The 13242-nt window shown below is 38.9% G+C and overlaps 1 protein-coding gene across 1 annotated transcript; it reads left to right on the top strand.

The window, feature by feature from the left end:
* Positions 1 to 11766: 11766 nt before the first annotated feature.
* Positions 11767 to 12693, top strand: LOC105037608 (transcription factor HEC2-like). Its single transcript, XM_010913248.3, has one exon. It carries the CDS (start codon positions 11767 to 11769, stop codon positions 12421 to 12423), a length of 657 nt encoding a protein of 218 aa, XP_010911550.3. The 3' UTR covers positions 12424 to 12693.
* Positions 12694 to 13242: the final 549 nt, after the last annotated feature.

Consider the following 13242-nt stretch of genomic DNA (forward strand, 5'->3'; position numbering starts at 1 on the left):
AACCACTCTCCCAACCCATTGCACAAACAAACAACTCCCAAGAATAATAATAACAGAAGGCAAATGGATTTCTGTAGATGAGATCGAAAACTTCTACACCATTTCACCAACCCATAAATGCTTGAACACAGCAGATGATATGAACCAAAACAAGACAATCGCTGGCAACAAACATCATAAGACCACTGCCACAGCCCATCGCACAGAAAAAAATTGAACTTACGCCGAAAAAAATAATTATCAATAACATATCTTACTTTTGTGCCTGCAAAGATGGCCGCCGGGAGGGGGGAGGAGAAGAGGGCCGGTGGGGAGGGAAAGATGGCTTGGACCGCGCGGGTGGGCGTCGACGGACGCGGCAGCAGAGGGGAGCGACGGAAGGTGGTGAGGCATGGACGGCGGGTGCGCGTGGACGGCGGGTGCGGTGCCGGCGGCGGAGATGGGCCGGGGTCGGCGGAGAGGAATGGGTGGAAACTAAAGGGGCGGCGGTAGATAGATTAGGGCACGCGCGGGGGTATAAAGGAACCTAACGACGCTTTTTAGCGTCGCTAAATAATGACGTAAAAAAGCATCGGTATTATTTTTATTTGACGACGCTTTTGCTAAAAGCGTCGGCGTTGACAATTCTCAAATTTTACGACGCTTTTAAGCGTCGTTAAAACACGACGCTTTTTAAAAGCGTCGGCAGGTCAGTGCAACCTGCCGACGCTTTCCAAAAGCGTCGGCAAAAAATGGTTGCTAAATACCATTCTTCCTGTAGTGATATGATCTGCTCAAGAAATTGATTTAGAAAAACTTGACTAAGAAATTTGTGAAATGCTTTTATATGTATTCTTAGCATGGTTATAAGGTGGCTCTACTAATGCGGATTATATGTTAGACTTATCGACTTATATTCTAAGAAATTAGTTTCAACACTGAGCCATCAGTGATTAGAATAATAATATCTATTATCTGACTTTGTTCTATGTATTTTTGTTATCAGACCTATGCCACTAGGTTACATCGTTGTAACTTGATATTGAGTTTATTATCATTTGATGGAAATTAAATTTTTTAAAAAAATATAAGTTATTTGAAATTTGTTTCTTCTAGTTAATATTATATTATTTATTTGTTTAGTATGCTTGAACCCCACTACCATGATGTATTCTGTTATTTACTGAGCTAGTGCAGCTCACTATTTTTTTTTTTTTTTTTTTGAATTTTGAATCATAAATTGTTTGAAACTTGAGGGAGCGTGCTAGATTGTTTGAAGCAATTAGAAGATCTAGCTATCTTCATCACTTGTGCCAATTAGTCTTCTCATTAGTTTAGCTTAAATTTGAAAATTTAATATGAATTAAATATTATTGTTGATGAAAACAATTTGATTGGAACTTTATTAAATTGATTTTTCGAGAATTGAGAAATTGTTGTTATTGATTGAAAATTATTATGATTTAATTTGTAGCATTGCATGCTTGTATGAACCATTTTGTAGGTACGCGGCATTTGTTACATACTCGATTTGAGGTATGACAGTCACACATATAGGCATATGTATACACAGACACGAACAGATGCACACGATCCTAACATGCTGCATGCAGGTAATAGTGTATTTACATGTAGCTTTAACATGATGGAAGTAGCATTCGTATACAGGTTTTAGAACCGATACTGCAGTTGATCTTCTCCTAACATGCAGGCGCTCAAGACACAGCCTCAATGTCTATTATAATGATACATAGGTCCGAAAAACCTGTAGATAAACTCATTACTTGGCTAACTCAAGAAGACGTACGTCCATTGAGTCCCTACCTTATCTCTTACCGCATGCCTCTTCTGGATTTTTTTATTTTTTAAAATTTTTCTACATATTCCCTCTTTGGGTGCATTGCTCTTGTCATGTAGGAGTTATCTAAAAGCTACTCCCAAACCCATCCCAGGAAAACTTGACCTGATCCGCGTCCCCTTTTCCTTCTTCCATATGGTACACTTGAAAGCCACCCACATCTCATACCATTTCTTTTGGGCACTCATGAAGAGCATTCAATTCAGTGCCCTTGGTGTATTTTTCTCTCCCTGGTCACGATCAAAGACCACCTTTGCATCTTTTTACTCTCGCTGAGAGTGAATGTGGTAAGATTTGATTTACTCCATCTTGGAACTCGTCTTTCCTCAACAAAGAAAGGTGCCGGTAAGGTCGAGGTTTTAGAGAAAGCTATGTAAGTCTACATATTTCTTTCATTGAATCCTAGCCTTCTATAAAGTGTGCTCGTGAGTGCTAGGAACAATTGACTGATATGTGGGAAGCAACGATGCTTCTGATAGAGAAATCTTTAGCCAATACTTATTTATGTGGGATTCCATTGGAGTTAGTGGGATCATTGATGCCTTTGTAAGTTTACAGTTTCGGTTTAAGAGTGCTTTTGTGTCAGCGCGTAAGAACAAGCGAATGTGCAGTAGGCGAGCAACCAAGCATATGCACACGAGAGAGAAACTTGCAGGTACTGTCTAGTTTGGTTCGCATGCAGAGATCAAATTGACATATTGGACAAGGAGAGAAAATGGCTTCTTTGGGTTAGATGATGGCTTGTTTAAAAGGGTTCTCCACTCTCTGCTAGGGAACAGTGATCAGTCACACCATAATCTCTGTTGGTGGCAATGGATCGAAGTGAAATAGAAAACAGTCACTCTATTTTAATATTGAGGAGGAGAGTAAGGTTGGATACTGATGAAACTCACTCATATTTTTTTATTTAATTCTTGGCCACACCCAAAATGGTTGAGTAGTAGAGTTTACTCTTTGACTTACATTAGTTCATCACTATAACCTAAAAAATACAATACAAGACTCTAAGAAACATCAATTGGAAAAGTACTTGGCTCTGCAAGAGACATTCATAAACTTCACTCAAAATGTGGCCCTAATACATAGAGTTTATATATCATATCTTTATGTATTGACTTTATAATTTTTTTTGGACTATTTCTTTTGTAAATTATAGAGTTATGGTACTTTTTACTAAAGGTCAAAGAACCAATTCAAGAATGACTTTACTACGTAGAAAATGACTTCATACATATTTATTTACTTAATGTGGCTCTCAGAATTCTCCTGCCGCAACAAAATATAATTTAATAAAATTAAGTTTAATCCAACAAGCTCATTTTTTATCTGATAAACTCTCTCTCTCTCTCTCTGCGCGCGCACGCATGTGTGTGTCCCTTGTGTCCATATGTTATAGCCCAAAACAAAAGAAAAAAAAAAAAAAACAGAATATGCAAAACCGGGAAGAAGACTCCCGATAGGAGTCTTCTTCTCCGGCTAAACCCAGGCAAAATCGAACTCCTAGGACCCCTCGGAGTCCTAGGATCCCCTATAAGAAGACCCCCTCTCCCTTGAGACCCAACATCTTCCTCCTCCCTCTCTCTTTCTCTCCATTTTTCTCGATCGAAGGCCGCGGACATCGTTTGATTTCTCGCCGTGATTGCCGCCGATGAGGTCTCCGGAGGCTGAGGTGAGTCTCCTTCTTCTTTCCCTCCTTCCTCTCCTTCCTCCCATGCTCCTATACGCGGCTGCCGGCGACGAGAGTCGCCGATTTCCGAACGGGAAAGAGACTCTGTTTTTGAGTTTTTTTCTTTGGATTTCCCGGCGCCGGCGATCGGAATTGATCGCCGGCCACGCTCCTCCGTGACCGGGGGAGTGGCCCCCGTCGGCCGCCGGCCTCCACCGCGGCGGCCATGGCCTGAACGGCCCGGCAAAACATGGGCCACATCGGTCCCCTGTTCCGGCACGGGAAGAACCAAGAAAAGAAGAAAAAAAGAAGAAAAAGAAAAAAAAAAGAAGAAAAAGAAAAGAGAAAGAAGGAAAAAGAGAAAAAGAAAAGGAAAGAAAAAAAAAGAAGAAAAAGAAAAGAAGAAAAAAGAAAAGAAAAGAAAAGAAAAGAAAATAATAATAATAAATAAATATATATATATATATTTATATATATATATATGTATGAACAAATAAATAAATAAATAAATAAATAAATAAATAAAATTGAAATTGATGAGAGAGAGAGTTTCTCTCTCTTCTCTCTCTTCTCTCAGTCTGAACCCTGACTTTCTCTCTCTGGAATTGGACTTTCTCTCTCTACTTTCTCTCTCTAAAATTTTCTCTCTCTAGCTTGTTTCTCTCTCTCTTGATGGATTTTTCTCTCTAAAGTTATCCTTCTAGGATTAGCATAGGGGAAGGCTTCATCTGATGATTCTGATCGAGTTTAGAGACGAGTCTGATTTTAAGCGAGATTTTAATTTTGGGATTTGTTAGATTTAATTTTGAATTAAATTAATGTAAAAATATAATTTTGGATAATAGGCACGGAAGAATCTCCTAGAAGTTAGTCGATCTGTTCATTCAGTGCTCCGTGAAAGGTAAGTAATGAATCATCTTCTCGAGATATTTCATATTTATTCTGAAAATAAATAATTATTCTCTGAAATTATGCATGATTTATGAAATTATATTTTGTAAGAAAAGTACTTTTGAAATATTATGGTACATCGATTTATGCACATGTTCAATGAAAAAAATTATGATATATTATGATACTAAGTATTTTGATACGGATCGGATTTATGCTCTCAGCCTAACTATGTTTCAGTGGGCCCCGCCAATGGGGATTATACGTTGGTACTCAGTGGACCCTGCCAGTGGGGGTTGTGCGCTGGTGTTTGTGGACCCTGCCAGTGGGGGTTGTGCACTGGTATTTGTGGACCCTGCCAGTGGGGGTTGTGCGCTGGTATTCTGTGGACCCCGCCAATGGGGGTTAAACGTTGGTCATAGTCAAGGCTGTTGAGTTACGAGTGTTTTGAATCGAATCAGATTTATGATTATATTATATGTGAATATTTGAAAATATTGGATTTGCATTAAATCAGCATGAAATATATTTTTATGTTTATTGCAGCATTATTCTTGAAAATTATATAATATCTGAAATATCTGGTAGAGATACTTGTTACTTACTGGGCTGTCTAGCTCATTACCTTTCTTTCTATTTTTCAGATTCAGAAAATTAATATTGAGCATGGGACAAAATATTGGGATAGAGCTTTTAGAAGCGAGATTAGCATTGTCAACTTCATTGAACTTAGATCTATTGTTTTTATTTTTTAGCAAAAATTTTATTGGATGTAAGACATTTGATTTAATTACTTGAATTACAGTTGAATAATAATTATTTGAATTTATTCCGCTGTGTTGCATTGATATCGTGATGAGATGCCTTGCATGCTTATGGAGAGAGTTCTTCATAAGTATGCGGCGGTTGCCGCGACCCTCGATTCACAATCTCGGGTCGGGGGCGTGACAATTAATATGGTATCAGAGCATAAGTGGATAAATTATGACACATAAAATTTGACATAGTATGAGTGTAGATGGGTAAACATTAGGAATATTGGGACGTTAGAGTATGAGCATCATAATAAACCATCCTAACAAATAGATAAATGAATCTAATAAGGTTTTACTACTACAAGGTTACCATGCCTCTCCGTAGAATGACAAGAACTACTTAAGGAATTGCAAGAGAGACATCACAACCACGGGATGATAGCACTCCCCATCTGACCAGTGGCACCCCTCTGGAGGAGGGAGTCGTAGATCCTAATGGGAGTGCTTCGAGAGCATGTCAGGAACCAGATATGGCTCAGTTAATGCAGACCCTAATCAGGATGGTACAAGTGCAACAACAAATACAGCAGCAAATGTTTGAACAACAGCAGATACAACGAGATACACAACAACATCAGCATCCACCACCACAACATGGAGAGCAACCAGTACAACGGAACAATATTTCAGAATTTAAAAAGCTTACTCCTCCAGCTTTCAAGGGGACTACCGAACCTTTGGAGGCTGATAACTGGATAATGGAGATGGAGAAGGCTTTCGCTGTCCAAGAGTGTCTTGATGAAGAAAAGATTCGATATGCAGCCTATTTACTACAAGGAGAAGCATACAACTGGTGTCAGCGACTACAGCGCAAGCATGAACAAGACGACGAAATACTTACCTGGGAAAGGTTTCGGATTGCATTCTATGATCAATATTTTTCTCGGAGTATAAGGATCCAGAAAGAGCAAGAGTTTATTTATTTGAAGCAAAAGGGTATGAGTGTGACTGAATATGAAGCAAAATTTATAGAGTTAGCCAAATTTACTTCGAGATTAGTGGATGGTGAGCAAGAACGTGTTCACAAGTTTGAGATGGGACTGAGAACTGAAATTCAAAAACAAGTGGTTCCATATGAATTGACAACTTATGCAGATGTGGTAAACAAAGCACTGATAATTGAAAGAGAAGTCAATGAAGAACGCATGGAAAGGGAAAGAAAGTAAAGGAACAGAGCAAAATCAAATGATACACAAGGGCAGAATAATAAAAACATCAAAAGATCAGCTAAGGGAACAGTAGACAATAAGACTCAACAGATTGATGGTGAGCCGTGCTCCAGATGTGGCAAAAATCATGCAGACAAGGATTGCTATTGGAATACAGGTGCTTGTTTCAAATGTGGTCAGATGGATCATAAAATCGCTAGCTGCCCGCTAAATATCGAAAATCAAGCTGGCAAAAGAACTCATGAAGGACAACATAAGGGTGGCGGACAGATTTCTAAAACCCAGGGAAGAGTTTATGCGCTTACTCAACAGAATCCACAGGCTTCCAATACAATGGTGACAGGTATGAAAAATTTCGAGGACGAAATTTTTTTTAGGGGTGAAGAATGTTATAGCCCAAAAAAAAAAAAAAAAAACAGAGTATGCAAAACCGGGAAGAAGACTCCCGATAGGAGTCTTCTTCTCTGGCTAAACCCAGGCAAAATCGAACTCCTAGGACCCCTCGGAGTCCTAGGATCCCCTATAAGAAGACCCCCTCTCCCTTGAGACCCAACATCTTCCTCCTCCCTCTCTCTTTCTCTCCGTTTTTCTCGATCGAAGGCCGCGGACACCGTTTGATTTCTCGCCGTGATTGCCGCCGACGAGGTCTCCGAAGACTGAGGTGAGTCTCCTTCTGCTTTCCCTCCTTCCTCTCCTTCCTCCCATGCTCCTGTGCGCGGCTGCCGGCGACGAGAGTCGTCGATTTCCAAATGGGAAAGAGACCCTGTTTTTGAGTTTTTTTCTTTGGATTTTTCGGCGCCGACGATCGAAATTGATCGCCGGCCACGCTCCTCCATGACCGGGGGAGTGGCCCCCGTCGACCGCCGGCCTCTGCCGCGGCGGCCATGGCCTGAACGGCCCGGCAAAACATGGGCCACATCGGTCCCCTGTTTCGGCACGGGAAGAACCAAGAAAAGAAGAAAAAAAGAAGAAAAAGAAAAAAAAAGAATAAAAAGAAAAGAGAAAGAAGGAAAAAGAGAAAAAGAAAAGGAAAGAAAAAAAAAAAGAAGAAAAAGAAAAGAAAAAAAAAAGAAAAGAAAAGAAAAGAAAAGAAAATAATAATAATAATAATAAATAAATATATATATATATATTTATATTTATATATATATATGTATGAACAAATAAATAAATAAATAAATAAATAAATAAATAAAAAAATTGAAATTGATGAGAGAGAGAGTTTCTCTCTCTTCTCTCAGTCTGAACCCTGACTTTCTCTCTCTGGAATTGGACTTTCTCTCTCTACTTTCTCTCTCTAGAATTTTCTCACTCTAGCTTGTTTCTCTCTCTCTTGATGGATTTCTCTCTCTAAAGTTATCCTTCTAGGATTAGCATAGGGGAATGCTTCATCTGATGATTCTGATCGAGTTTAGAGACCAGTCTGATTTTAAGCGAGATTTTAATTTTGGGATTTGTTAGATTTAATTTTGAATTAAATTAATGTAAAAATATAATTTTGGATAATAGGCACGGAAGAATCTCCTAGAAGTTAGTCGATCTGTTCATTCAGTGCTCCGTGAAAGGTAAGTAATGAATCATCTTCTCGAGATATTCCATATTTATTCTGAAAATAAATAATTATTCTCTGAAATTATGCATGATTTATGAAATTATGTTTTGTAAGAAAAGTACTTTTGAAATATTATGGTACATCGATTTATGCACATGTTCAGTGAAAAAAATATGATATATTATGATACTAAGTGTTTTGATACGGATCGGATTTATGCTCTCAGCCTAACTATGTTTCAGTGGGCCCCGTCAATGGGGATTATACGTTGGTACTCAGTGGACCCTGCCAGTGGGGGTTGTGCGCTGGTGTTTATGGACCCTGCCAGTGGGGGTTATGCGCTGGTATTTGTGGACCCTGCCAGTGGGGGTTGTGCGCTGCTATTCTGTGGATCCCGCCAATGGGGGTTAAACGTTGGTCATAGTCAAGGCTGTTGAGTTACGAGTGTTTTGAATCGAATCGGATTTATGATTGTATTATATGTGAATATTTGAAAATATTGGATTTGCATTAAATCAGCATGAAATATATTTTTATGTTTATTGCAGCATTATTCTTGAAAATTATATAATATCTGAAATATCTGGTAGAGATACTTGTTACTTACTGGGTTGTCTAGCTTATTACCTTTCTTTCTATTTTTCAGATTCAGAAAATTAATATCGAGCGTGGGACGAAATATTGGGACAGAGCTTTTAGAAGCGAGATTAGCATTGTCAACTTCATTGAACTTAGATCTATTGTTTTTATTTTTTAGCAAAAATTTTATTGGATATAAGACATTTGATTTAATTACTTGAATTATAGTTGAATAATAATTATTTGAATTTATTCCGCTATGTTGCATTGATATCGTGATGAGATGCCTTGCATGCTTATGGAGAGAGTTCTTCATAAGTATGCGGCGGTTGCCGCGACCCTCGATTCACAATCTCGGATCGAGGACGTAACACCATAGCTCCCCTTCTCTCAGGCATGTAAACACTCAAGGGAATCCTTGCACATGTACATGCATTAACCTGTGTATGAACGAATTCGAACTCAAGTATTCTCTGCATTAATGCTCATTTGCATGCACGGTACTGTAGCTCTGAATTGCTCTATCTAGACTAGTAAATAGAACACATTATTATGGTGAATCCTATTGATATCTAGAGTTTCTGGTAAACATAGCATAAGGTGTTAGAAAGGATAACATGGCTTGTACAGCAAGACAATTGAATAAGTCCTAGAAGATAATCTTGAAGTGAAAGCCATATTCCTATGTCTCCTATGTGAATAGTAATCAGTATGTAAATTTGATCTGATATATATGGTCTGCATGCATGTATGTACAGAAATGAAAATTTAATCTTTTTATGAAAGTCAATTTAAAAGATTGACTCTATCTTGGAAGATTGTCATATCCAGATCGAGGACATGGATGCGGTCAGGTAATTAAGTAGCATTAGCTGTTTAAATTTAGACCATTTAACTTAGAATTGAATGTATGTATTTGTATGACCTACCTCTAAAACACACTATCTGAGGTCAATGCACCATGGTAAACTATAAATAGCACGCAGCTCGGCTAAATTAAAACAGCTCAAAGGAAAAAAAAAAAATCTTTTAGCATATTCCTCTAAAGAAAACACTTAAGAAAATGCCAAATTCCGCAAGTCCATTAAAAAATAATGTTCTAGAAAATATCGTTTGGTGGACATCTTATACTGAAATAGCTTAATTTCGGTGACATTTGATGAAGAAAGCCTCTCTAATTTCACCAATAAATGCTGATTCAAAGAAGATGTTCTTATCCAATAGCCTGACAGCATTTCTATGCTTTAGGCTGTGATTACATGATTGAAGTTAAGAAAGTACATACAATTGGTTTTTTTTTTTTTTTTTGGTAACACATACAATTGGTTCTTTAACCTCATTTCTAAGTATCAATTGTAAACTAGCTTTCTCAAACACAAAGTGTTAATGTGGCTTAAATTTTGGATATTTTTTATGGGCTCGAATTATGATCCAATCTGAAAAGTCCGCATTGCGATCTGAATGAAATTTTTTGAGAGGCCTGTGGTGGTAGCGAAAGGTACGGATCAATATAAATATTATACTTTCTGTTAATCTTGACAGTTTTTTATGAGACATTTAGAAAATTAGACTACGGCTAGAATTTGGAGAGTTCTGAGTAATTGTATCTCTCTTTTCATCATATTAGAATTTTTCTCTCGTGTCTTGCCCGTGGACATAGGTTTTTCAGTCGAATCATGTAAATCCTGTGTCTATTTTTTCTTCTCTTCTCTATTCTGTGTGATTGTACGAGTCTGTGTGTGCTCTATTTTTGTGCTTGTTGTCACACAAAGAAAAGCTTGTATCTGAAAAGTTACATTATTCTCGTGATGTTGAAATACTTGACAAGTCTCTTCTCGCATCCTAACTTAAAATATAATAATAAAGATCTTTTATGTGCAATGATCTCAAGTGATACTCCAAACAATGATGTCACATTTCTTTTCTAGGATTTTGTTCTTTTCTCGTGGACGCAACTCCAACAGCTTTAAGTTTTGAAATTTCGATAATCTAATAAATAACCATGTGAACCAATCTTGTGATAGCTTCTTATTTTCAAAGATTCTTTCATGTCGATGATGTAATACTTAAGCGAGAGGGGGAAAAAATCATCTTTGGCCCCTTGAGAACTTTTGTCTTTTTGTTCCCCATTATAAATCTGATTCATTGCTATCAGGTATAGTTTTGCAGGTACTCTCCATTGTCATGAGATGATAGCATGTGATGCATAAAATCTGAAATTGTTTCCTAGATTCTAACTTGATAATTTTTTATTGCTCAAGGCCTCTTTACTTGTGAATTAAGCAATTTTTATTTTTAAATGATATTGGCAATAAATTATAAAGATTAAATTATAAACGTTTTTCTGCATGACAGAGAGGATGAGTAAGGCTAGTAATGTAGTTGAGGATACATTCTATCCTTCATTCACAGCGTGTTTCACAATTAGATTTTGATGCAATTTAAGACTAGTGGTGTAGTTGAGGATAGATTTTATCTCGATTCACAGTGTCTCACAATTAGGTTTTGATGCAATTTTTTCCCCGTGTCTCACATTTAGGTTCTGTGCAATCTTTTCCCCTAATAAGTACTTAGGTTTTGATGCACGCAAGCAAGTTGGTACAATGAGACGTGACTTGAGCGATCCAAACTTTGAAATACCAAATCCTCCACTCCAACCCCCAAATAAATGACTTTACAAAGAGGCAGGCGTTGCCTAGAGTCATTACATTTCATCCAAAGGGACTTTGGGGCGGAGTTCAATGGGTATAGAGGCAACCCTAGGAATTTAATGGTAGCGTTCGTCACCCAAAAGAGAGAGAGAGAGAGGGAGAGAGAGAGAGAGAGAGAGAGAGAGAGAGAGCAAGGGAGAGGGCTCTAGGGATGTGTAAAAGCCTGCAATCCTTCACGAGGAGAACAGCCGTATCGTTGATCATTTGGTGCCTTCCCAGTCTTTCCCTACCACGTCGTTTTTTTGAATGCCATGACCATACCCAATTCAGAAAACCGGAAAAAAATATCATGTCCCACGCCCGCTACCAATGTCTCAGTGTAATAATATTAAAGTCTCTCTTTTACCACCCTCCAATCCCCTAGCCTTTTCTCACACCCAGTAAGAACCTCGACAATAACTTTGTTCTCTTTAGTTCGTTTAAAGTCCCTTCTGCGCAAGGTTTCGTGGAATAAGCGTCCTCTACCCAACTACGTCTCTCTCTAATCTCCTCCCTCCTGTCTTATTTCTTGTTCCCTTCTACCAAGCCCACACCACTTGCTTGGTTATGGATAATAGCACCAACAACACTAGCACCAGCAGCTCTTGGGATCTTGAGAGGACTATGGGGAACCATCTCCTTTTTAATCATGCTCCCTTTGAATTGGTCCAGCCCATCGACCCATTTCAGGCTCATGTCCCTTCTTCAAGCTTACCTGCAGCCCAAATGGAAATCCAAAGGCAGGTGGAAGGAGGTGAACATGAGGAGGATGAAGAGGAAAAGTTGGGAGCAATGAAGGAGATGATGTACAGGATCGCAGCCATGCAGCCGGTGGACATCGACCCCTCGACGATCAAGAAGCCCAAGCGACGGAATGTGCGGATCAGCGATGACCCACAGAGCATCGCCGCTCGCCACCGGAGGGAGAGGATCAGTGAGAGGATCAGGATCCTCCAGCGGCTGGTCCCGGGTGGCACAAAGATGGACACTGCATCGATGCTCGACGAGGCTATACGGTACGTCAAGTTCCTCAAGAGACAGGTGCAAGAGCTCCAATCCAGCTCCCCACCTCCACATATGGCACAAGTTATTGCAGGGAATCAAGCCAGCTCCATGGACTGGCCTGTGAAGCTGGATCCTCATGCCTCATCCTCCTCCACCATGGGAGCTCCTCTTGAATTAGGGTTCGGCTTCGATGGTCCCAGCGACCACCGGATGAACTGAGATTGTGGAGGTAATTAGCATTCATGGACTAATGGTGACTTCAAGCAAGGTCTAGTGGAAAATTCTATGTTATGCTTGTTTATTGGGTGTAACTATCCTAAATGGTGGAGATGATATGAGAAATAATGTGTTGGATGTAGTAGTAGATAGAAAGTGTATATAAAAATGCTGTTTGATCATCCAATTTTATTTTCTTTTGTTTTTCTATTTAGGTGGAAAATTAATTTTTTATGGACATGCGGCACCAGCCAGTCACAATTTCGTTGACTAGGTGGCCATCGAATCATGATATAACAGTTACCATGGATCATGTATGTATATATGATTGTTTTGATTCTTATGATGAGCGTATAAAATATGGCGTAAATCATTATTATTATTTTCTTACAAGCAATAAAGTCTATGTTGGAAGTTTGTTGAGGAGAATTCTTCACTGGGAAAGAAAACAGAAGAAACCATGATATAGCCGACCACTGAAATGATGAGGATGAGGGCATCTCTCTCTCTCTCTCTCTCACTCACTATCTCTCTCTCCTTCCCTTCCTCCCTCTGTATCTCTTCCCCCCTCCCTCTGCCCCGCCTTGCAGCATGCGCATACAAACACACACCCGCTTGTTCCACCGTGAAAATTTCACAATTCAATTTATCAATCCTTATTATTTCATGTGCAAATTTTGTTTTATTTCTCTAAAATGAAGATCTTACATTGTGTATGCATGTAGAAATATGTTTATATGCATTGCATGTTATGTATCTCCTATGCATGCATGCATGGAGGTATGTATGCATATATTGACTGATGTCACGCTCGTGGAAGGA

The sequence above is a fragment of the Elaeis guineensis genome, chromosome 8, assembly GCF_000442705.2.
Source record: "Elaeis guineensis isolate ETL-2024a chromosome 8, EG11, whole genome shotgun sequence".
NCBI classification, from domain to species: Eukaryota; Viridiplantae; Streptophyta; class Magnoliopsida; order Arecales; family Arecaceae; genus Elaeis; species Elaeis guineensis.

Coding starts and splice junctions, on each gene's coding strand:
- LOC105037608 (XM_010913248.3), top strand. CDS start 11,767: ATGGATAATAGCACCAACAACACTAGCACCAGCAGCTCTTGGGATCTT.